Source organism: Lissotriton vulgaris, chromosome 4_1, assembly GCF_964263255.1.
Source record: "Lissotriton vulgaris chromosome 4_1, aLisVul1.2, whole genome shotgun sequence".
NCBI classification, from domain to species: domain Eukaryota; kingdom Metazoa; phylum Chordata; class Amphibia; order Caudata; family Salamandridae; genus Lissotriton; species Lissotriton vulgaris.
The window spans coordinates 1,125,990,838-1,126,016,055 of NC_141691.1; the positions used below are offsets into that span (position 1 = coordinate 1,125,990,838).

At 46.5% G+C, this 25,218-nt stretch overlaps 1 protein-coding gene across 8 annotated transcripts in view; it reads left to right on the forward strand.

The window, feature by feature from the left end:
* The window catches only part of PTPN3 (protein tyrosine phosphatase non-receptor type 3), a 1,864,164-nt gene that overhangs the window by 1,130,639 nt on the left and 708,307 nt on the right, over nt 1-25,218 (forward strand). For all 8 annotated transcript variants that reach the window (XM_086965368.1, XM_086965363.1, XM_086965366.1 and 5 more), the window contains one exon: nt 4,898-4,921. In XM_086965368.1, coding sequence (XP_086821494.1) covers nt 4,898-4,921 — 24 coding nt within the window. The remainder of the gene's footprint in view (nt 1-4,897; nt 4,922-25,218) is intronic.

Sequence of the window (25,218 nt, forward strand, 5' to 3'; positions counted from 1 at the left end):
AGAGGGACTGTCTCTCCTGGGAGGAGATTGGAATGATATTGTGTCATCACTTGATAGAAGGCAAGGATCTGGGATAGACCCTTCCCCCACTAGTTATCCCTACTTGCTGGTACGCTGGGATGGTCCGACATATGGCGAGAATATCACCCCGCCAAGATAGGCTACACATACTTGTCCACAGTCCATGGATCCATGTCTCGTTTAGATTATATGTTTACACCACGAGATATGTCCACAGGTTCACCCAGGTCTCCCATCTTCCCAGAGGGTTGTCTGATCATTCCCCGGTCAACATGACACTTCCAAAAGTCCCCCTTGAGGTGGCAAAAGTCCCCATAGCATCTTCGAGATCCTGACTATCAGGAATGTCTGAGCATGGCAATTCAAGAGTATTTAACCCTAAATGTCGACTCAGCTCCATCTAAAGAAACCCTTTGGGAAGCCATGAAACCCACGATCCGAGTGGTAGACATTAGTTACCGGGCTAACAACAAACGTAAGCGCTCCGCCCAGCGGATAGAGCTGGAGGCCCAGTACACATCCTTAGAGACACGATACACATACAATCCCAGTCCACCCCTTCAGCAAAATGTATCCCACAAGCAGCAACAGTTACAACAACACATTATAGAAGAGGCAAAAGAAATGTGGTTAGCGTCTCAACACCGAATATACCAGTGGGGGGATAAATCAAGTAAAATGTTGCACAGACTATGCCAAACAGCGTGAGCCCCAGCCACAGTTCCAATCATCTGCGGTAGCTATGTTGTCTTGTTTACATCTCCCGTAGAAGTGGTCACAATTTCTCTATCCTATATACTCGGAGGGAACAGCTCTCAGAGGATCTCATAGCAGAGTTCCTTCGGGATATTCCCCCCAAAGATTTAGAGATCTGATGAGAGACCCACTAGACACCTCCATCACAGTGGACAACTTAACTACGGCATCGGCCGCATTGCAATTGGGGAGGTCCCCTTGCCCCAATGGGTTTCCCATATGTCCAATCTGGGCCCTCACCTGTTGGACACAATACAAAATGCCCTCGAAAAGAAACTACTAGCTCGAGACTGGCAGCAGGTTAGATTGTCCTCTTTGTAAAGCCCGGCCGGCCACCGGAAGACCTGTCCTCATACCACCCTATTTCCCTAATGAACTTTGAATCCAAACTACTGGAAAAAGTCCTTGTCGATCGCATGCAGACCTGCATTCAAGATTTTATCCATCTAGTCTAGGCTTTAGCCCACACAGAGCCACCCGTCATAACATTTGCCGAGTCCATAATGCCATGGCATTGGCCCCAGAGCTGGGTTGCCCTGCGGCCATACTCCTCGCTAATATTAACCAGGCTTTTGACTCCCTGAGCTGGGAATACCTCTTCCAGCTTTGGGAGGCAATCAGTTTTGGCTCGCTGTTTTCGGCTTCTGTGCGCCTACTATATACGGAACCTACGGCCTCAGTGAGTATTGCTAGTCATCGTTCCCCCTTCTTTCCCATTAGCCGCGGCACACAGCAGTGTTGCCCCTTGTCTCTACTCTTATTTGCCTTGGCGGTGGAACCCTTGGCAGTATGAGTTCGACGGGATCCAGTGTTTCCAGGCTTCGACTGGCCGAGGTCACAACCTTGATCATATTGCATTATATGCAGACAACGTATTATTTTTCATGACTGATCCATGGTTCTCGGGCCCACGCATCCTACAGATCCTCTGAGTCTTCGGCCAGACCACCGGGCTCCAGACCAACCATTCCCAATCAGTCCTATTTCCAGTATGCAGTCAGCAGGGTAGAAATACATGGACAGCTCAGTTAAAACATGTAACAGAGGGTTTTCAATACCTGGGTGTATATATATCTCCCTGTCCAAAGACTGCATGGGTGCATAATATTAATCCACTTCTTGCCTGCCTCCGAGATAGGACTTCCATATGGTCATCCTTACCTCTCACTGTATGGACGATCAGCGATTTTCAAAATGGTCTCTCTTCCCAGAGTGTTATATTGGCTTCAAAACTTTCCATATCATATACTGTTATCATGGTTTGCGCAAATAAACGGCATACATAATAAATTCTTATGGGGCAGGGGAGCGATTAGGGCGGCACTACAGACCCATGTACAATCTACCCGTTCTGCTTCGGTATTGCTGCGGCAGATGTGTATTCGTACTATGCCCCTTCTCATAGTTTGGTAATTAATGAATGGTGGTACAATGCTCCTACTGACTCGGCGTTTGCTCTAGAACACACAGCGTTGGAGAGGACTCCCCTCCTCAGGTTATTGTACAGTGCGCAGTATCTTGACTCTCTACCCCATGCCAGCAGAACAACGATTCAGCAGTGGCAATATACAGTCCGGCGGATGGGGTGGCAGGGGCGTTTGACTCAGACAATACCCCTGTGGAAAGGTACATACTGACGCCAGGTGGCAAGATTAAAGGGGTTCCGCCAGTGGGACCAGATCCACATCTCCACACTTGGGGACGTCATGCGGGGCACTACCCTGAAGTCCTTTCAGCAATTACAGGAGGAGTTCCATCTCCATAAAAGCCAGTTCAACAAGTACCTCCAACTACCCCATGCTCCCCCCCCATTGCTTTCAAATCTGGGCGGCCACCCAGAGTTCCACCCCTTAGAGGGCCGGCTCCTTATGGGCAATTTGGGCACCCACAAAATTCTGCAGATATATCAAACATTGACAACACACTCCACAACGACTCCATAAGATCAGGAGGGCGTGGCAGACGATATCCCAAATCTGACTGATGATGATTGGGCGGAGACCATGGCTAGCCCCTGGGGTGCTGCAATGTCTTCTAGATTCAGTCTTATTCAATTTCAATATGTTCATTGCGTGTATTACACAAGTCTTTGTCTCTGGAAGATGTAATGTAATGTAATGTAATGTATGTGTCTTGTGAAGCTCACCGCTGCCCTGAGGCGTCGTGGCGCTGTAGACCGCTGGGGAACCCTTTCTGGCTATCCCTGTGCGATGGTCCCTACTGGGTATCTCCAAGGTGAAACCAGGCATCCCCGGCGAATGTGGGGGGCCGTTGTAGAGATGAGGCAAGCTAATGCCCAGAGTTGCCGAGTGTGATCCCTGGTTAGAGTAGGCACCGAGGCGAGAATTATCGAGTCCGCTGACCCTGGTCCACGACCCTGCCGCGTCGGGAATTGAAGCCTGGTCCCGGGCCGTTCTTTGCTTCCGGGTCTGCCGCCTCTAACCAGTGAGCCACACCACTCCACTGATGGGGGTTATTGCATCCTTTCCGTACCTCTGCTGTGAAAGGGAGGAGGGGACATGTGCCCACACAGTATGGACCTGCACCTCAATACAGCCCTTCTGGCACAAAGTCTCAACTTGTCTAAAAGAGGTACTATCTTGGGATTTTCCACACGACCCTGGACTGTTCCTGCTTCATAGTACTGTTGACATATCGGGGAACCGATACAAACACACATTCGCCAAGCGTGATATTGCTCACTTATGGAAGGGAACTTCCCCACCAACAATAGGGAAACTGTGAAAGAAAATAGACAAATGCATGGGTGCGGAGATAGCAGTCTTCCAGGCACGGGGTTGCACTCAGAAGCACAGAAAAATCTGGTCTAGATGGGCTACATACCGGGGCATAGACCTTCCCAAACTCCTTGACAAGCAGTTTTCACCGGATGTTATGGGCCATAATGTACTGTATACTGGTTTCTCTATTCAGACATACCTTGATATCTAAATATTCCTGCCAAGGTGGGTGGGTGGTAAAGTCTGCGCAAAGTTTTGGTTTTCATTGTTGTTATATTTTCAAACTGTACTCAATGATGTATCCATGTTTGGTACTTTGTCATTATTCTATCTCAAAATGGTTTATGTCGGGCAACCGCCCAAGTGGTACTATAAAAACTCAATAAAATAAGTTATTAAAAAGTAAAAATAGCCATTGCAGCTTCATTTATGCAGGAAACACAAAATAAAAATGGATAAATGCAGAAAAAAATAGCAAAAATTGAATATGAATAAATACAGACGGAAATGTTGAAAAAAAAATACCTTAAAACCGGGAGCCTTAATTACTAGATGTGGCCATGCACTGCTCACAGTTACTCCTTTGACATCATATATGAATCACCATCGAAATGCTGGCTGTCCATGATCCATGCCATGCTTAGATGTTATATGCTACACACAGCATATCCAGTCAATTGAGCTTTCTCACCTCTGTACCCTCACTTTTACAACTGAGCCTTAATAGCCATAAGATGTTATAAACACTATATAAATAACATATGGCTTAGCTTAACTTAGTTTCTAGTATCCCTGTTTAGTATCCTGTTACTTCATATATCTTGAGCCCCATATCTTGCTCCTATTTATTGAGTCTATATGTTTTGTGGATTCTCTGAAGTGTAACAGAAAAGAGACTGTACCTCAAAAGTGACAGAATATGTTAAGCATCACTTTGGATGAAATGTAGATGGTTGTTCGGTCCGCCAGGAAGACAAGAAGAGTAATGATGGCTAGTACAGTTTACCAAGCTAGTATTTTGGTGTGAGCGAGCTGTTGAAGTGTTCCTCAACGTTACAATCAGCATGATGGCATTTGTCGCACAAGGAGAGGTTCAGTACTTCTAAATATAATGTGGATTGTGTCCTCTTCCCATATTGGAAAAACCCTTTGGCAAGGAGGATAATATCCGTATTTAAGAACCACTTTGGGCGGGTGAGAGGAGAGGGACTGCTTGGTATTTGCCAAGTATTCACATATATTTATTGCTAATAATGTAACGTTGCCTTTGCCATAGTTTTTTTAATTTGAGTATTACATCATGTGATAATGCTTCTGTCTTATTAGTCATGGGATAAAGGCCTTTTGGGTGTTTGACTCATGTACGTTCTATTTTACAGGTCATCAGAACAAGAATCACCAAAGTAAGTTTTCTTTGTCTTTATAAAAATTACCCAGTATGGTTGATAATACTCATTTCAGTGAACTCAAAACTGTTTTGATAAAGTCGGTACGTTAGATTTCAGTGTGGAAACCACAATAAAAAGCATGCACTGTAGAGTGTATGTATTATGGCAATATGTTGCTCAGGATGTGTTTGCATATACACCAGAAGGTAGGTTTGAAATCCAAACAGACAATAAAATGAAAACAGTTGAAGACCACTGAATGGTACCCTGCATTCAGCAAATAGGATGCCAATGCACTGCATTTGCAACCAGTTTCCATAGATACAATGTGTGACATAGTGCTTGAAACAATGTCAACATTTTAAGAACATTGCTCTTGCCACTGTCAAACACATGGTAATAAATTGCAGAGTGGTTTCAGGCAGAGCCAGTCCTACAGCTCGATTAAAGGGCTCCAGTAAAAGGGTGCTAGATTACAGAAAATGTCTTAACAAATTACCTAATAACTAGTGTGGGACAGTACTAAAATGCAAAATGTTATATTGTCCATGGCTGTTTAAGACATTAAATCACCTCTGTGCCTAGAGTCCATCCACTAACTTTGGCTCTTCAGGCTGTACATGAAGTCCTTTGGGATATCAATATCACACTTGAGTCTCCTGGCAGTGGAAAATGGGACATCAAAGTGTTCTCAAGTAACAATGTCAGGGGGCTAAAGAGTGAATAGCTTGCAGGCTATTGGGGTGTCCATTCGCTGTAGTCCAGTCCATTGAAGACCTAAAAAGTATTCCTAGTATCAATTGGAAATAAGGTTGATGATTGGTAGCGATGACTATACAAAAATGAACTAGCAGTATATTTAAACCATACGTGAAATGCCACTCATTTATAGTATGTTCAAACCTACTTTAACTAACCTCATTTAATCAATTTGAAATCCTTCACCCTCCAACTTCCCCTGTGAAGAGCATAAAGTAGTAAAACCTACTAACCTATAGCAGTGATTCTTTTTTAGCATACTTTAAGGCCAGAAGCTTGTACTGGATTGCACACTGCAATAATCTACCAGAAGTCACGCAAAGAAAGCTTTAATTCACCCATGATCTGTAATGAATATGCCATGCTAAATACTCTCAAAGTTTCATCATGTCAACCAAGTGCTCAGAAACTGCTGTGCCTTCCGGTGTTCGTCACTCGAACCGCTGTCCTTGTAGCCAACTGCAAAAATAACAGTTTATGGACAGAATGCAGAACAATGTCATACATTCACCCCAGTACAGAGATCCGGGCCTAAATCCACTGTTATTTTGCTTGCCATGCCATTCCAGTTTGGACCCAGCCATATGCAAATCAGTCTTGACCCTGTGCCACATGTGAACAGTCCAGCCTGAACTGTCAAGCCAGGTACTCCCTGGACTGGAAACCAGCATTCTAGGACCGGTTTCCGGGTTTCACCTCTCTTCAGCCAGGATAGCTTGATTCCAGTGGCATGGAGAGCAAGGGACCCATGTCTGGGCATACCCATCCCACTCGGGGTGACAAATGCAAAAAAAACCAAAGGGGCAAGACTGATTTGCATATTGCGCGGTCTAAACTTGGGTGGCATGGTGAGCAAAAGAATGATGGATTTAACCCAGATCTCTTGACTGGGGAAGAATGTTTTGATTTGTTCTGCATTCCGTCCAACAATTGTGCGTCTTTTGCTTTCTCGCCCTAAGTGCGCCAGGAATGCCCAGATGTGGGTCCGGGTTCACTGTGCTACTGCATTCAAGCTATCCTGGCTGAAGAGGGCTGAAACCCTGAAACCGGTCCTAGGATGATTGTTTCCGGTCCAGGTAGGACCTGGCTTGGCAGTTCGGGCTTGGCTGTTCCCATGAGGCACAGGTACAAGACTAATTTGCATATGGCCAGGTCTAAACTGGGGTGGCATGGTGAGCAAAAGAATGATGGATTTAACCCAGATCTCTTGACTGAGGGGTGAATGTTTTGATTTGTTCTGCATTTCGTCCATTAATTGTGTGTCTTTTGCTTCAAGTCTAACTGGACATGAGAGTCTTATAGCTAGTTGTGTAGTATACATTTGAGCATATTGGACCACTACTCTGCCATCACAACTTAAAAATCTGAATACCAAAATGCAATTTCCTTAAAAAGTTAAATAGCCCTTGTTAACAAATAGTTATAGTTGAATTCACATAGGTTTAGTCCTAAGTTACATTTCAGGTGCTTTTGGAATCCACAGACAATTTCAGATTTACTGTAGCAGATTTCAATGCATTTGCACATATTTCTAAATATATTTGCACACTGAAATTAGATTTCTGCTTTTGGAAATTTAACACTGAAATGTGTTTGAGATTGGCTTGGTGACTTGTTTCTTGTTTTACATTGTCCTGACCATCTTTTAGGCATTTTCTCACCCCTTTTCTATCCTGATAATCGATATTTGTGTTGTATTGCCAAGGGACAGGTATATATTATTCGGCCCCCCTCCTATTCATCCTGAGAGACAGTGTGTCCATGGTTCTTGGACCCTGTCCTGCAGGGTTTTGAGATGTCACAAACTGTGTGCACATTGGGAGCAGCTACCACATCATTATGTCGTAGCTGTGAGGGTATGCAACTGTTACCACGGATTTTTTACAACGCATACCATTACAACGCAGGTCATTTTACAACGGATACCTTTACATCGCAGTACACTACAACGCACGTACTATTACAACGCATACCATTACATCGTAAGTATTATTATAGGTAAGTTTATCTTTTTTTTTAACATTGGGTTTTGGGGTACAGGGGTATTTTTAGGTTTTAGGGTTGGGTTTGGGTTTTGGGGTACAGGGGTATTTTTAGGGCTGGGTTTGGGTTTTGGGGTACAGGGGTATTTTTAGGTTTTAGGGCTGGGTTGGGTTTTGGGGTACAGGGGTATTTTTAGGTTTTAGGGTTGGGTCTGGGTTTTGGGGTACAGGGGTATTTTTAGGTTTTAGGGCTGGGTTTGGGTTTTGGGGTACTGGGGTATTTTTAGGTTTTAGGACTGGGTTTGGGTTTTGGGGTACAGGGGTATTTTTAGGTTTTAGGGCTGGTCTTGGGGTACATGGGGATTTTTAGGTTTTAGGGCTGGGTTTGGGGGTACAGGGGTATTTTTAGGTTTTAGGGTTGGGTTAGGGTTTTGGGGTACAGGGGTATTTTTAGGGTTGGGTCTGGGTTTTGGGGTACAGGGGTATTTTTAGGTTTTAGGGCTGGGTTTGGGTTTTGGGGTACAGGGGTATTTTTAGGTTTTAGGGCTGGGTTTGGGTTTTGGGGTACCGGGGTATTTTTAGGTTTTAGGGTTGGGTCTGGGTTTTGGGGTACAGGGGTATTTTTAGGTTTTAGGTTTGGGTTTTGGGGTACAGGGGTATTTTTAGGTTTTAGGGCTGGGTTTGGGTTTTGGGGTACAGGGGTATTTTTAGGTTTTAGGGCTGGGTTTGGGGGTTCAGGGGTATTTTTAGGTTTTAGGGTTGGGTTTGGGTTTTGGGGTACAGGGGTATTTTTAGGTTTTAGGGCTGGGTTTGGGTTTTGGGGTACAGGGGTATTTTTAGGTTTTAGGGCTGGGTTTGGGTTTTGGGGTACCGGGGTATTTTTAGGTTTTAGGGTTGGGTCTGGGTTTTGGGGTACAGGGGTATTTTTAGGTTTTAGGTTTGGGTTTTGGGGTACAGGGGTATTTTTAGGTTTTAGGGCTGGGTTTGGGTTTTGGGGTACAGGGGTATTTTTAGGTTTTAGGGCTGGGTTTGGGGGTTCAGGGGTATTTTTAGGTTTTAGGGTTGGGTTTGGGTTTTGGGGTACAGGGGTATTTTTAGGTTTTAGGGTTGGGTTTGGGTTTTGGGGTACAGGGGTATTTTTAGGTTTTTGGGCTGGGTTTGGGTTTTGGGGTACAGGGGTATTTATTTTTTAACCTATTTTTCAAAATAAAAAATTAAAAATAATTTAGTTAATTTTTTTATTAAAATAATATATAACAAATAATTAAATTAAATTAAACATTAATAAATATTTACAACATATTTTTAAATAATATATTATTATCATATACTTACCTATACTTACGTTGTAATGGTATGCGTTGTAATAGTATGTGCGTTGTAGTGTTTTGCGTTGTAATGGTATCCGTTGTAACATGACCTGCGTTGTAAAAAATCCGTTGTAATGGTATGCGTGCTAAAAGTACGCGTTGTAACATCATACATCCCTATGAGTCCCTCCTTTTTGTTTTCTCTTTCCATTGACCGCTGGATGTTCCTCGTTTTGCCTAGGCTGTGGCTTTTTTGGGAAGACCTGCTGTGTGATCTCAGTTTGAGCGCCATATGTGTGATGACTAGTCATTTTGGATGTGTGGGCCACTGTTGGGTACCGTAAGGACATTCTTATGGATTTCAGTAACTGAGCTTTGTGCTAGTGGACTTAGCTGATTAAACCCTTTTGAGTTACTAACAGAAGGTACTTTGTTTGCTTGATACCTGGCAGACTATTGACAGTGTGTTCTCCCTCCATAGATGTTCCACCTAGTGTAGTGTCATTTTACCACAAACTGCGTTGTTGGTTGACTCCTCCCGCCTACTTGACATGCTTGCTCTCTACTACTTGGCCTGTCTGAGTGCCAAAGAAGCCTTGTAAAGCTTGGTAACCAACTGTGTTCCTTCCTTATCAGATATAAGCATAGTCAGGGGGCTGAAAGCAGACGGCGGGGATCGGAAGGAGGAGACAGTTGAGCTAAGTGTCCCTAGTAGCCTGCCGGCTATGAAGTTGTCAATATACGTCATCTCGGGATGTGTAGCCATTTCTGTTAGTATGCGTGCCCGGCCTTCCAGAAATAGGGACCTAAGCCTAATTTAGTAAGAGTGTGTGTCGGAGGTGAGAGGCAGGAAAGGGTTATTGGGTAGAGGAATGGGTGGGGAATAAACAGTTCTGTTGCCTATTTTTTTGTTACGGTTACGCCACGCCCAACAAGTAGTTGATAGCGGTTGGATGTCATGTGGATCAAGTGGAATCCCCTTTAGAAGTAGGGCTTCCAACAGTGTGGGAGCCACCAATTCGTGTTCAGGTTTCGCGTATGGTATGCGAGCATCTGGTTGGAACCAATGATGAGCAAATTGTGCCTGCGCTACGAGGAAATAAAGTTGTGGATCCGGAACCGCAAAACGTCCCTGAATATATGGGAGTGGTAAACTTTCCCAAGAGACTCTCGGTCTGCGTCCCTCCCATACCTGCCGTATGAGTAGTCCCTGCAGTTGGCGGAAGAAAGCGTTGGTAAGTGGAATGGGACTTGTGCTAAATAAATACAAAAGTCTGGGCAACACTTTCATTTTTTTGATAAGAGAGATTCGACCGGCCATATACAAGGACAATTGAATACATCGTGCAACCTGCGTACTAAGCTGGTCAATTGCAGGTCCATTGTTTAAACGAATAACCTGCTCCTTATCCCTCAGCAGGTGTACACCAAGGTACTTGGTGGTGTCGCCAGCCTTAAGCAAGGGAAGCTCAGTCACATCCGCCAGAGCTGCTGCCATAATAGTAAACAGTTCTGATTTGTCCCAATTTATCTTCAATCCGGAAATGGCTCTAGAGTGGCCAATTTCCTCTATGAGGGGTTGCAGGTTATCATTGGGATGTCGTATAAATAGTACAATGTTGTCTGCGTACATGGACATGAGCTAGGACCCGAGGGAAATTGCAAACCACGAAACATGTTTCTCCTGCATGTGGGGGATCAAAGGGTCCAGGGCTATTTTTTAGAGCAGCAAGGATAAAGGACATCCCTGTCGCGTCCCGCGTGTGATTGAAATCGGAAAAGTGAGAGAGCCATTCACCCGTAGCCAAGCTTGTGGAGATGAATACAACAGTGCAATCAGGGCAACAAAATTACCTGGGATGCCTAGGTTACGTAGCGTGGCAGTGAGGAAGGGCCATTCAAGAGAACCGAGGCCTTCTCTGCATCCAGTAGGGCCACTGCTGCAGGAGTAGTTGGTTCGATGCGGTTTATGTCAGAGAAGACAGTTCTTAAGTTTAGAGCGATAGACCTATGCAGTATAAAGCCTGATTGTACTGGGGAAACTATCTGTTCCCTCAATAGGGACAGTCTGGAAGACAACATCTTAGCGTGGATTTTAATATCGAAGTTAAATAAGGAGCTAGGGCTATAAGACGAGCAGTTGGTGGGGTCCTTACCAGGTTTTAATAACAAGGAGATGGCTGCCTCTCTCATGGAGGGGGAGGAGTGCGCCTGTCTCCCACGCCTCCTCATATACCTCCAGAAGCTGTGGTGCTAGGCTTTCCTTGTATGCGTTATGAAAAACTCCAGATAGCCAGTCCATCAAGCCCTGGAGTTTTAGAGCCGGTCAGGGCATCTATAGCAAGCGTAATTTCCTCAACAGTGAAAGGGTCGGCCAGAAAGTCTGCTTGCCCCTTAGTGAGCAAAACCAGTGCAACCTCTTTTAAATATTCTAAGTGTTGGGAAAAATCTGGGGAAAGAGTGGTGGAATAAAGGGACAGGTAATATGCGACTAATTCCACCAGGATGTCTGTGTCGTCCATAACCAATGTGCCATCCGCGCGCTTCACTGCTGCTATATGAACAGAGCCTCTGGGTGTGCGCACCAAACGTGCCAGCGTTTTTCCAGGGTGTTTTCCCTCTCTGTACCTGCGTGCCGCCTGGAATTTGCCAAGCAACAATGCCTCTCTGTCTGCATGCCCATTAAACTCCAAAATGAGGGCACTGTGTTTATCCTGAGTTTGCCGCTCGTGTGGGGCAGCATCTAATAGAGTAATGTCAGCGTCAACCCTAGCAAGATTCCCACAAATAGACCGCAGAACCCTGGCCTGTTTAGATATGATAACTCCCTGAATATATGCCTTGAAAGCAAGTTGTCTTGCTTCTTGAGCCCTCTAGTCTTGATTTACTGTGCTAAGCAAGTTCGTGTTTTCTGTTGTTACTGGACCCTAACAATTGTTTCTCTGGGGTACCTGACCTTTTTGCTATTACTTTTACCCTATGCATTTGTCTGTCCTGAGGTTGTGGGACTGTCTGTGGCTGTATGTGTGGGCTGCTAGGAATTCTCTCTTAGAGTACACTCCAGGTGACATCTATTGCTTGGCTCACCTTGGTTGTTCAGTTATCTGCTTTCCTGCTTGCCATAGGTTGTTTTTGTCATTATTTAGTTCTGATTAATTTTCTGCACTTCTTTTTGTTTCTATGTTCGGTTCATCCCGGCCCCTAAGGGCTCAAGAAAAAGGATGTGAACTGACATTATCAACCGGATTATAAGCAAAAAACACATCTCAATGGAATAGGCTAAAATACTGCAGCAATTCAGCCATCACATGGCCAGCACTCAACAGCCACCAACATTACTGACTACACTAGAACACGTGAGTCAGACTACACAACCAGAATCCCCTCCACACACTCATGCTTACGCAGTCACTCTCAGGGTCCGTCAAGAAGCATGACCCGGCAGCGCCCCCAAGCGCATAAAGCCACCTATAAAGCGTCCAACCTCAACTGAGCCACGCTCCTGGAGTGCCCCATTCCCCCAGCCCCCCCCCCCCTAAAATGCATGGAATTACAGGATCACTCCAATTTTTAGACTCCGGCAGAGGCAATTCTAGTCCACCAAGGCCTGTTTACCCCAAGTTCCAATTTCCAGTTACCCACACCCACCTGTAGTTTAAAGGCCTGGGTGCTTTTTTCAAAGGAATAGCTGCTTACCGGAAAGGCATTGAGGGCCACTATTATGCTGCATGGTCACTACAGAAGATCTAATATCCAAGCCTGCTATCTTAATATTTCCCCCCCCCCCCTTGTGGGGTCCAGGGAAATGTACTGTTCATCTGCATTGCACAAGTTACTTACCTTCGATAACGATATATCTGTAAGAAACATTAGTCAGGTGTAGATTCCTTACCTTAGAATTACCCCCAGGCGTCAGACTGGATCCGGAAAGTTTTTTTGTCAGAAGTACCTCTGCGCGTTGGAAAGTTGCTTGGGTCGGCTCTGCGTCCGTCATCGGCGTCGTGGTCGCCAGGATGACGTCACGGCAGCTACTTAGACGCCGCACTTGCGCGATGGCGTCAGTTCTGTACACAACTTTCCGTGCCAGAAACACAGAGCCATGTAAGACACTGACCAGTGGTGCACAAAACTAGGGCCCTGAAAGGATATCCTTAACCCAAGAAATCAGTTTGCAGAACGGGCAGGATGGGTGGGGTGGTAAGGAATCTATAACTAACTAATTTTTCTTACAGCTATATCATTACTGAAGGTAAGTAACTTGTGCATCTAAAAGAAACACGTTAGTTATAGATTCCTTACCTTAGAACAGATACCCCGTCAATACCAACCCCGGTGGTGGGTCTGCGAACCAAGATCACACCAGAAAGTCCTGGAGAACAGAACGGCCAAAGAAGCAGTCTCTCCGGACTTTGCTGTCCAGACAGTAGTGTTTCGTAAACGTGTGCAGAGCCCTTCCTAAGGCAGTAGTGTCTGCTGTCGCCCTGGTGGAATGGGCGTGTAGCCCGACTGGAGGCTCCTTTTAGCCAGATAGTAACCTACACTTAATACACAGCACAACCCATCGAGAAATAGTGCTTTTGTGTACGGCCCGACCCTTCTTTGCACCCATGTAACCAACAAAAAGTTGATCATCCACCCGGAACTGCTTTTTGCAATCCAGATAGAAGTAGAGTGCACGGTTTGGGCCCACACGATAAAGCCTCTCTTCTTCCTTTGAAGGATGCAGAAGCGAAAAGAAGGTGGGCAAAGTAATGGTCTGCCCGATGTGGAAGGCAGTGACCACCTTTGGAAGAAAGGACGGACGAGTCCGGAGAACCACCTTGTCCGGATGAATAGACAAGAAAGGAGGTTTTGAAGAAAGAGCGTGGAGCTCACCCACCCTTCTAGCAGAACCGATGGCTACTAGGAAAGCAGTCTTAAGGTTTAAGGGACGTATGGGACAGTTATGAAGCGGCTCAAAGGGAGCGCACATTAAGTAAGTTAGCACAATATTCAAGTCCCACTGTGGCATAACGAAAGGAATTGGAGGAAAGAGATGTGTTAAGCCTTTCAAGAAACGGTTAACTACCGGGAATTGAAAAGAGAAGGCTGATCTGGCAGCCGAAGGAAAGCAGAGATGGCTGAAAGGTAGCTTTTGATAGTGCTCAAAGCACAGCCCAGCTGGGCTAAAGAGAGAAGGAACAAGAGTACTTCAGAGAGAGGGGCAGAAATAGGATCCACAGCCTTTGCTGTGCACCATGCCACAAATTTGTTCTACCTGCAGGCGTATATCGTGTTTGTGGAGGGACGTCTGGCTATCAAGATTACGTCACAGACTTCGGTACGCAGGTCGAAAGACGTCAACTGCCGCCACTCAATCTCCACGCAAGGAGGTGGAAACTAGACAGGTTTGGGTGGAGGAACGAACCCTGCTGCTGCAACAGAAGATCCTCCTGAAGAGGCAGTCTGATTGGAGGATCAATGGTTTTGTTGAGCAGCTCGGGATCCCATATTCTTCGCGCCTAATCCGGAGCCACAAGAATGACTTGGGCCCTGTCAGCCTGATCTTCTTCAGCTCTCTGGTATAGGCAGAAAAGCGTACAGCAGACCGCAACTCCACTTGCGAAATGCATCGCCGAGCGAGTGACGCCTTGGAAATTGCAACGCACAGAATTCCTGATATTGCACGTTCTCTTCGGTGGCTAATAGATGTAACCAAGACTCTCCCCACTGTTGAAAGAGACCTTGCACCAGCTCCAACTGAAGATGCCATTCGTGATCTATCATGCACTGGTGGCTGAGTTCGTCCACCCTAGCGTTCAGAGAACCTGCCAGGTGTTGAACCACCTAGGAAATGCACTGATGTTCCAGCCATGTCCAGAGGCAGAGAGCCTCCTAACATAGGGTCCACGAGTCCACCCCGCCCTGTTTGTTGCAATACCACATTGCGGTGGTGTTGTCCGTGTACACCTGCACTACTCTTCCCCGGACAGAGGGAAGGAATGCCTTCAGTACAAGACGAATCACCCCGAGCTCCAGAATGTTGATGTGAAGCCCAGACTCCGCCGGAGACCAGAGGCCTCTGATCTCCGCCTCTCCCATGTGGCCTCCCCAGCCCAAAAGGAAGCCATCCGTCACCACTGTGTGGTCTGGTTGGGGAAGGGAGAGGGACCTGCCACTGACCCAATCCTGGTTCGTGAGCCACCACTGCAGTTGTTGAACAGTGCCCTCTAAGATCTGGACGTAATCTGATAGATTCCCCTGGTGCTGTGCCCAATTGAACTTCAGGGCCCACTGCAGAGCTCGCATATGCCATCTGGCATGATTGATTAGCAGGATGCAGGAGGCCATGAAGACCAACAGCCTCAGGGTCATTCTGACCGAAACCCGGGACAAGGGCCGAAAGAACTGAATCATAGCCCGAATGTTACGGACTCACTTTTCAGGATGATAGACCCGAAACTATGTTGTGTCCAGAACCTCTCCGATGAAAAGGAGCTTCTGAGAGGAAATCAGGTGCGGCTTCAGCACATTGATGGAGAACCCCAGCTGATGCAGGAGGTCGGCCGTAGACTGGAGGTGGGAGACGACTGCCTGGGGCGAGCCCGCCTTCAACAGCCAGTCGTCGAGATAGGGGAAGACTGGAACCCCTGATCTGCGCAGATGAGCTGCGACCACCACCATCACTTTCGTGAACACCCGAGGGGCGCTGGGAAGGCCAAAGGGGAGCACGATAAACTGAAAGTGCTCGTGGCCTACTGTGAACCGCAGGTAACGCCGGTGGGCCGGCAGGACGGGGATGTGAAAATAAGCGTCCTGCAAGTCCAATGCTACCATACAGTCTTGCTGGTCGAGGGCAGACAAGACCTGAGGAAGAGTCAACATCTTGAACTTCTCCTTCCGGAGGAATTGATTGATGTCCCTGAGGTCCAAGATAGGATGCAGACCCTTGTCCTTAATTGGAACCAGAAAATAGTGGGAGTAGCAACCACAACCTACTTCTGGGACAGGAACACGCTTGATGGCTCCCTTGGCCAAGAGAGCTGTAACTTCCTGCTGGAGAAGGGCAAGAATATCCTCCGTAATGCGGTGGCAATGAGGTGGCATGGCTGAAGGGGTAGTCTCGAAGTGGAGGGATTAGCCCCTTTGGACTATCTGCAAAACCCACCTGTCCGAAGTGATGATGCACCAGTGGGGGAGGTGATGGCGAATCCTGCCGCCCACTGGTGTTTGATGGGCCTGAAAGGTCGGACTAGGAGGGTTTGCGGTCTGCTGCAGAGGAGGGGTTGGTGGACTGGCCCGCCCGGTGGCCCTCTGAAACACACGCTGGTTCCCACGTCCCCAGCCGGGTGAAGGTTGGGTGACTATGCGTGGCCTGTGGCCCTGAGTGGGACGTAGCAAAGCACTTCTTCCTTAGCCACGAACGGGGTGAAAAGTAGACTGGGCCAGATGGGAGGAGAGGCCCAAGCACTTGGCAGTAGCCCATGAGTCCTTGAAGCGCTCTAGGGCATTGTCTGTTTTGTCGCCAAAAAGGGGATGTCAATCAAGGTGTTCTGGACATCCCCCGAAAAGCCAGTGGACCTCATCCAGGCGTAGCGACAGAGCGCTACAGAAGTTGAAATGGTCCTGCCCAGAGGGTTGGTGGTGTCCAGCTCACAACGGATAGTAAACTTAGCTGCATCTCTCACTGCAGGGATAGCCTGGGAGAGCACTGGCCTGGCCTCCTCCAGATACTTAAGCAGCACTTGCGCCACCGTATCCCTCACTGAGTGCGAATAACGGCCCAAGAGACATGCGATGCTTATGGACTGCATAAGCTGGCGGAAGAGAACATTTTCTTCTCAAGATGGTCCAGCTTCTTGGATTCCCTGTCCGGTGGAGCAGTAGGGAAGGCGCTTTTGGAGGTGGAGGCTTGGACCACCAAGGTCTCTGAGGTGGAGTCTTGGGAGAGGAAAGTTGGGTCGCCCGTCCTGTCTACGGGAGCCCCCGTGTTGGGCCTGGACCACGTGCCCAAAAGGACGTCGGTGAGGGCCTCATTAAACGGCAGCAGGGGCTTTGAATAGCTCCCTGCAGGTTGAAGCACCTCAGTCATGAAGTTAGTCCTGACCGCCCTACGCAACACCACAGCATATGACGCTCTCTCCTCTGTAGCCACGGTAGGAGTAGACAACATACCAATGTCTTGGTGAAGTGTCAAGACCACTGGCACCCCCCAGTTCCTCTCTCCAGTCCTGCTCAGGCTGGTCGGTTAAAGGGTCACCTGACCCCTCCTAGTCCTCCTCATCATCCTCTGGTTGCCACGGTGGTTGGAAAGGGGCCCCTGGAGTGAACATGGGCATGAAAACCCCACCCATTGCTTGATCCAGTGTTGGTCGACGCCGGTCTGGCGCCGTGTCCACGTCGGGAAGGAGGCTGGTGTCGATGCCGGCCAGGGGGTCGACCGGCGTGGGGCACTGTAGTGGTGCCGTTGGAAGCGGCGCCGGTGGAGGTGTAATAAGGTCAACCGGGGCCGCCAGCAGTGAAGACCTAGACCCCCGAACGGAGTCCGCGGGGCCCAAAGGCACGACGGCGGAGTCCTCCCAAAGACGGCATGCATCGCCTTGTAGAACGTACGAAGCTGGGCGGGAGTCGCTCCTGGTCCCGGAAAGGGAGGGAAGCTCGGAGTTGACCCTTCAGGCACCGCGCGTGGAGCCGTAGGAGTGGCGCTCCCTCGAGTCGGCTGACCGAGGAGGAGAAGGCAAAGAGCGTCAATGCTTCTTCGACTTCTTCTTATGGTTCGACTTACCCGACCTCGAATGCGAAGACTTGGATGACTTCGAGCCGGACTGATGGTGGCTCCGCAACCGGTCCCTCGACCTCCCTCTGGACCGGGACCTCGAACGGCACGGGAAACTTTTCCACAAGCAGCTCTCCAGCGTGCTGTTAAGAAGCACCATGTAGCTCTGTACAGACTCCAAGCTACGCCAGATGTAATGGAGCAGAGCAGCTTGTAAGCACCACCACTGTCCATTGGCATCAGAACCTTTCTTTCCATGCCTTCTAATATGGATCTGGAGTGGTATTCCCAGTTTTATCAATTTACTTGTAAATGTTTTTTCTGTTGTGTGTGGGAAAAATTTCCACATCCAAATCAAAGGTTTTCAAGCCATGCTGCGACTGCAGAAAGCAGTTACATGCAGTAATATGTTTCTTTTGTGTCGGTGCTCGAGACACAATTTTAAGTTGTGTTATAGGTGCTCTCTAATACGATCTGACACCTGGAGGCAAAGCTGTATGCTGCTGAAGTTGCTGCTTTGTCATAAGTGCTGCTCCTGATACAAGTCAATGTTGTGGCTCTGGTCCTGAGGTCATTTCCGCAACTGTTTAACTTTGGGCTCAAAGTCCATCATTAAATCCAGCTCCAAGTACAAGCATAGGAAAGTGAAGCAGGACTCAAGCAATCTCACGATTCTGACTTGAAAGAGAAGGTGCAAGTGTTTCACGATGTCGGTCGCACCCCTTTAAGTTCTCTAGCCACGATTTCTCAGGTGACCCTGACACACCCAGAATTACACAGGTGACCTTGCACCTGTAGTAGACTGATGCCTTCATGAATGTCATGCTGGTAATTTTCAGTGTGCTTCAGGCTCCCTCAGGTGGGTGTGCCTTGGGCTCCACAGAACCCCAGGGGCCCACAGTGGGTTACTCCTGGCGTACTGGGGGTAATGTAAGACATTGTTCTGCATTCTGTCCATCAACTGTGTTTTTTGCAATTTTCACCCCGAGTGTGCTGTGTATACTCAGACGTGAGTCCCAGGCTCTCCACACCACTGGAGTCAAGCTATCCAGGCTGAAGAAGGCTGATAGCCAGAAACCGGTCCTTGGATGCTTGATTCCGGTCTAGGAAGACATGGCTTGGTAGTTCGGGCTGGACTGTTCCCATGAGGCACAGGGTCAAGGCTGATTTGCATATAGCCATTGTATGACCTAGGGTGGTGTGGAGTGCAAAAAAACGGATTTAGGCCCAGATCTTTGTACTGGGGTGAATGTAAGACATTGTTCTGCATTCTGTCCATCAACTGTGTTTTTTGCAAGTTACCGCTGGCGTGTCCATCCCAGATTACATTTGTCTCACTCATGGGACCTGTTACTGGGCCTGTGCTGACGCCGGTAAAGACTTCTACTATGACCACGAGATCCACGCTGGTCCCTACCACAAGAGGGCTCAGTGCCAACGTCTGTGGCGGATCCCAGACTAATTCAGGCTTGAGACGTGCTGTTATTGTGCAACTTAATTGCAAAGTGCAACCGGTCATCCTGCAACTTGACTCTAAACCAGTTCCTCTGCAACACTGCACTTATCAGCAGGGGCTTCATTATATTTCTGGTTCTGACTCTGATCCTATGTCAGAATAGAGAGCACACCAAGATGATGGTCATGGATATGGGTTGCTCCCTTTTCCCCTCACTATTTTCATTATGCCTTATACATTTTATTTGTATTATTCTTTTTATTAACCATTAAACATATGCTTCAATAGAGAATAGTACGATATACATAAGACGTGGTCAGGCAAATCGAATGACATAAGTGTCCACTTTTCAGAATTCCCAATAGCCTACCTTCTCAACCAACATGGCCCAGGGTACAACCATATACATTGATTTATAACCTGTCAATGGACTAGATACCTTGCCTGAGGCAGAGCTTTAGTTGCCATTTGGGCCACCACTGAATGAGTGTTTTGTTTGCTTCGGTGGTCTTAAGGCCAGCTGAGGCACTAGGAGTACAGTTACCCTTTGTTGAGAGTAACTGTCAAATAAAGAAATTTAAAAACAGATACTTTGTTAGGTGTTAATGGGAGGAGGCGCACCTGCTCAATAGCCACAATCAATAAATTCACCCCAGTTCTCTTTAACATTATTCAATTAAATAAAAGATTTGGCAATGGCAATCAACAGACATTTTTGGAAAACTGTTTGTAAAATAAATACAGTGGCTGGGATCTTTATGAGTAAGAGGCTGGAATAAAATGAAGGATACTCATAAATGTATTTTTTAATAAAACAAACTTTTGGGGCTCTTGGATTTTTCTAACCGGGAATCCTTACAGATATCACACAGTCTGAGCCAGCTATATTTCTCAGCCCTTGCTTCCCGTTAACGATATTATCAATGGTACTTTGATGACTACTTGGTTGAAGCCTTGTTCTTCCTCACCTTTGATTAGGCACATGGCCAGACGTCGCAACCCAGTGCCTGGTGATCCATATTTTCTTACTAAGCATCCCACCCTACTTGAATAGTTACTCATTTCCAATCACAGAGAATCCAGGACGATTGAGGCTTTTATCAGCCCACGATTCATCTAGCATAACAATTCATGATACTGTTTTTGGTGCGTCATGTGAGGCATGGCCAGCAACTTCATCCCAACAATCCCAAGTGACCTTAGGGCATCTTTGGCTCAGACAATTCATGATGGTCAGGATGCAGCCAAATATATATATATATATATATATATCATCTCAGCTTTCTCTCGCCTGGAGCCCAGTCCTGGATACCTTCGGAGCAGAAGAAGAGAGGAGACCCAGAGTGCAGGTGAGCAGTGTTTTATTCAATAATGTAAATGTTTGTTTGTTCAAAATCGCAAATCTCCGAATGTTCTTCACCGATTGCTTTGAAATTTTGACACAACGTTGGATTAGAATAGGGGCGTGTTTTTAAATTCGCAACGTTGGATTCCAATACGCGTGTGTCGAATACGCGCGTGTTTTTAATCGAAAGCCCGAACAGACACATAAAAATGTCAATGTTCGTTTGTTCATAATATTAAATCTCTGAAAGTTCTTCACCGTTTGATTTTAAATTTTGACACAACGTTGGATTCTGTTTGGTTGCTGCGCAAAAACTACAAGGTACGCATAGAGACAATAGTCTACATATTTTAGGATGGATTGTTGGTGTCCGGATGGCAGACCGGGAAGTGGGTGGAGGGAGGTAAGAGGAGTTGGTTCACTTTGCAACATTAGCGCGTGTTTATATATACACAACGTTGGATTCGAATACGTGTGTCCCCAATACGTGCATGTTTTTAATCGAAAGGCCGAACAGACCCTATTGATTTGGTTGCTGCGCAACAAGTACAAGGGACGCATAGAGACAATAGTCTACATATATTAGGATGGACAGTTGGTGTGAGTATGGCAGACCGGGAAGTGGGTGGAGGGAGGGGGGAGGAGTTGGTTCACTTTGCAACATTAAGAAAGGACGTATAGAGACGATAGTCTACATACATTAGGATGGACAGTTGGTGTCAGGATGGCAGACCAGTAAGTGGGTGGGGGGAGGGGGAAGAGTTGGTTCACGTTGTAACATTAAGAAAGGACGTATAGAGACAATAGTCTACATGTATTAGGATGGACAGTTGGTGTCAGGATGGCACAACATGCGCTTACTCTTTTCTTTCTCTTCCATTTAATCAGACTGAGCCACAGCAACTCGTGGCAGGGTACAGCTGGTATATATACATATATATATATATATATATATATATATATATATATATATATATCAGTTCAGGTTTTAATACTACAGATTGCCTAGAAAGGGCAGTAGGTACTAGAGTTGTACTTAGTCTACACACACAGATTAGTACAAGAAAGAAGTTCCACAGCGGATCAACCAGCAAGCTCCTCAAATTTCCAAAGTCCCTTAGGATATTCAGTCTTATTGTGCTGTCAACCTCCAGGACCTGCTGTGGTTCGGTCCCACTGGAATTCCAGATAGAAGATTTAAAAGAGAGTGGAGGCAGCACCAATCTTGAAGTAAATCAACAGGACAAAGTTTTTTGACAAAAAGTATATTTTTCTTTTTATTTATTTTTTTATTTTTTTCGTATTTTAAAATACGAAAATAAAAAGAAAAATATATTTTTTGACAAAAAACTTTGGTCCTGTTGATTTGGTGCTGCCTCCACTCTCTATTAAATACACACACAGATTAGATCAATAGGATTCTCCGACGATGTACCGGCCTGCCTCATAGATACGCCTTTTGATAGGTACCACCTTTTCAATGATAAGGCAGACTGTGTCAGAGCTCTTTGAGGACAGTAGAACTTTAGGGCTTAGAGGCCATTCCAGAAGGCTGGAGGCATAGATGGGGATAGCCTTAACAACCAGTGCAACAGGCACCCTAGTCCTTTTGAGGCCATGGATGTGGGTCTGGTAGGAAACGTACAGGCCAGCAAGGGCATCAGTTCCTCTTCCCCTGCTACAACGCCTCTAAATCACTTTAGTTTGCCTTTAGTGGTGTATGCCTAACCGGCGGGGCCACGATTTGACATTTCCTCCTCAGTTGGGGACTTATCCGTTCAAACAAATGGATCTTACAAACAGTTCAATTCGGCTATGCTCTATCTTTTTTTCTGCTCAGACCACTATTCTTCTGACATCAGAGCGTTTTTCTGATCAGCACCTGTCCATTCTATTACCTGAGGTGTGGCTGTTGCTCTCTTAAGGTGTATTCAAGAAGTTTCTGGATCCCGAAAGAGGAGGGAGTGTTACTCTGTTTAGTTTTAGAAGGATGGGGTCTCAGTCCTATTTTGAACCTCTGGCCCCTGGTTGAATTTGAGTGGAAAGGCAAATTAATGATGCTCACGCTAGCTCACATCCTGTTTGCTGTGTTTCTCTGCTGCTGGAGGGTGGCCTTGGGCCCACAAGACACATATTTTCATATGCCAATCTTGCAGTCCCACAGACATTATCTACGGTTGCGAGATAGGCCAGGAGCATTTTCAATTTGCTGGGTTCCCTATTGGCCCCCTCGAGGCTTCTCTGGTGCTCACGAAAGTCGTGGTGGTGGTCATGGCTCAACTTCAGAGGTGGGCTATCAGTATTCCTGTTCCTCAGTGACTGGTTGTTGAAGGCATTCTCACCTCAGATAGTTGTGACTACCTCAGGATGATGGCAAACCTCTTGACTTTGTTTGGGCTCCCTTTCACGAATCCGAAATATGCATTGGATCAATTCTGAACACCGGTGAGTTCAGGGCTTTCTCCCTGAATCAATAAGTCCATGACATTCAGACTTCAATCTTGGATCATGTGAGAGTCACTCTGAGGCTTTTTTGCCTCCTAGCCTCTTTCAGCCTCCTCTCCAGCCGGTATAAGGTGGCTCTATATTGGAATTTGAAATGTCATTGGATCCAGCTCTGAGGAATCTGACCGATACCATCCACATCTTGGAAGAGATGCCGCAAAATCTGCTGTGGTGGACTTGCAAGAGCAATTTGTAGATCATCACGCCAATCTCCCTTGTATATCCAGAGATGGCAAATGCATCTCTGCTGAGCTAGAAAGGTTGTCTCGGGATATGGAGATCAGGGAACTCTGGCCTCCGGCAGAGGGTTGGCTCTATATCAATCTGGTTGAGTTGTGGGCCATTCGTCTGGCTCTGATGGCCTCTCTGCCATTCATCAAGGGGAGACGGATTCTGGTTCTCACAGCCAATACTGCAACCATGTAGTACAGTAAAAAGCAAGGTGGAGTGGGGCCCCGTGTTAGGTGGCTCTGTGCCTCTGTGCCTCTGGAAATGGATGGAATATTCTCCTGATTATGAACCCTCTGAATTGATTCGGTCTACCTTGACATAAGTGTACATTTAGCAGAGGCAACTGATTGTGTTTGATGTGCCCCCTGTCTTGGTGGATGTCATCCTGCCACCAGGCACCTGTGCACAAAATTAATTTTTGTTTAGGCGCTGTGAAATTTTGTGGCGAGGTGTGGTGCTTTCAAGAATCCCCTTCATAAGCAAAGCTGTTAAATGTTCTATTGATTGTTTTATCTTTGGCCCAGCAAGGTCTTGCAGTGGACACTCTTAAAGGTTACTTGTCAGCTCCTTCTGCCTTTCTCCTCTTTCCAGACCAACCATCCTTGTTTAAGTTACCTATTGTGATGAGATTTCTTAAAGGTTTAACACGAATTCTCCAAAACCTACTCTGATGCTACATGGGGCTTGTTCTCATTTGTACGCCCTTTGAACCAATGCATTATTGCTTGCTGTGTCTCCTCACTTTAAAGATGATCTTCCTCATTGCAATTATTTCTACTCATTGCATGAGTGAACTTCAGGTACTTTGTGTGCTCACTCTAAGGCACCTTTGTCCCGGACAAGTTGCTGCTGAAACTTTGCATTGCATTCTTGCCAAAACCCCCGAGTTACTTTTGTGTTCAGCAGTCATTCAGGGTTCTTTGCTTCCCCTCGAAAGAGGAGGAGAGGCACCTAATGATCCCTAAGCTTTTAGATTGTTCATACCAAGGACCACTGAGTACATGATCAACTGTTTGTGGTGTTATCTAGAGTAAAAAGGAAGGATGTGCAGAAGATCTACTACACACTGTCCAAGAAGCGGGGTCTGCAAGGTCGAAGAGCCCCTTCTGCCAGCGCTAAAGCTGCTATTACTGCTTTGGCAAGCGGAGCGGCTGTCCTTGACACTTGCCTGTCTGCGACGTGGGCATCCGTGCTTACGTTCAATAAGCATTACTGTCTTGACAGACAGGTTTGGCGGGAAGAGCACTTTGCCCTCTCTCATCCTGCAGGAGATTTTGGCCTGAGTCCATTCTACAGACCCTCCTCATTGGTATCTATTCTAAAGTGAGAAATCTACGAGTATTCATCAGAAGAACAAGTTAGTTACATTTGGTAACTTTCTTTCTAGTGGATATTCTTATCTAACCACAAATTTCTCACTGCCCTCCTACCTCTCCTTTCTGTGCAGTGGCCTCTTTTTAACAGCTAAAAAAATGTCCCAAGTAGTATTCAGCACACTGGTACAAACAATTGTCTCAAGACAAGGAATGGGAACAGACAAGTAACAGACTTCAGTATGCTGGGGTGGTGCTTTTATAAGGCTGCGCCATGTTACTTCTAGGGCAGGTTGGAGTCAGCGTGAGCCACATTACGCCACCTAGCAGCGCAAGGCAGAACTGCTTGGAGAATAGGATTTTCCAGCCTTGTACCTGCGGAGGATTTTGAGGTGTGAAATCTTCGAAAAAAAAAGTTACATAAGGTCAGTAACTTGTCCGTCGCAGCTTCATGATTTAATGCAGCGCCTTTTGTTTTCAGTATTGTTGAAGTCATTATGACAACTGAGAAGGTTGTGCATTTTGATCTTTTTTCAATGTTTATTCTACTGGCTGATGTTTAGCAGAGCGCAGTTCATTATCTGCTATTCTCAAATGGAAAGCCCTGCTGCCTAATGCATCTGTCGGGAGCATCTGGTTGTCCTCTAGCTCTCAAA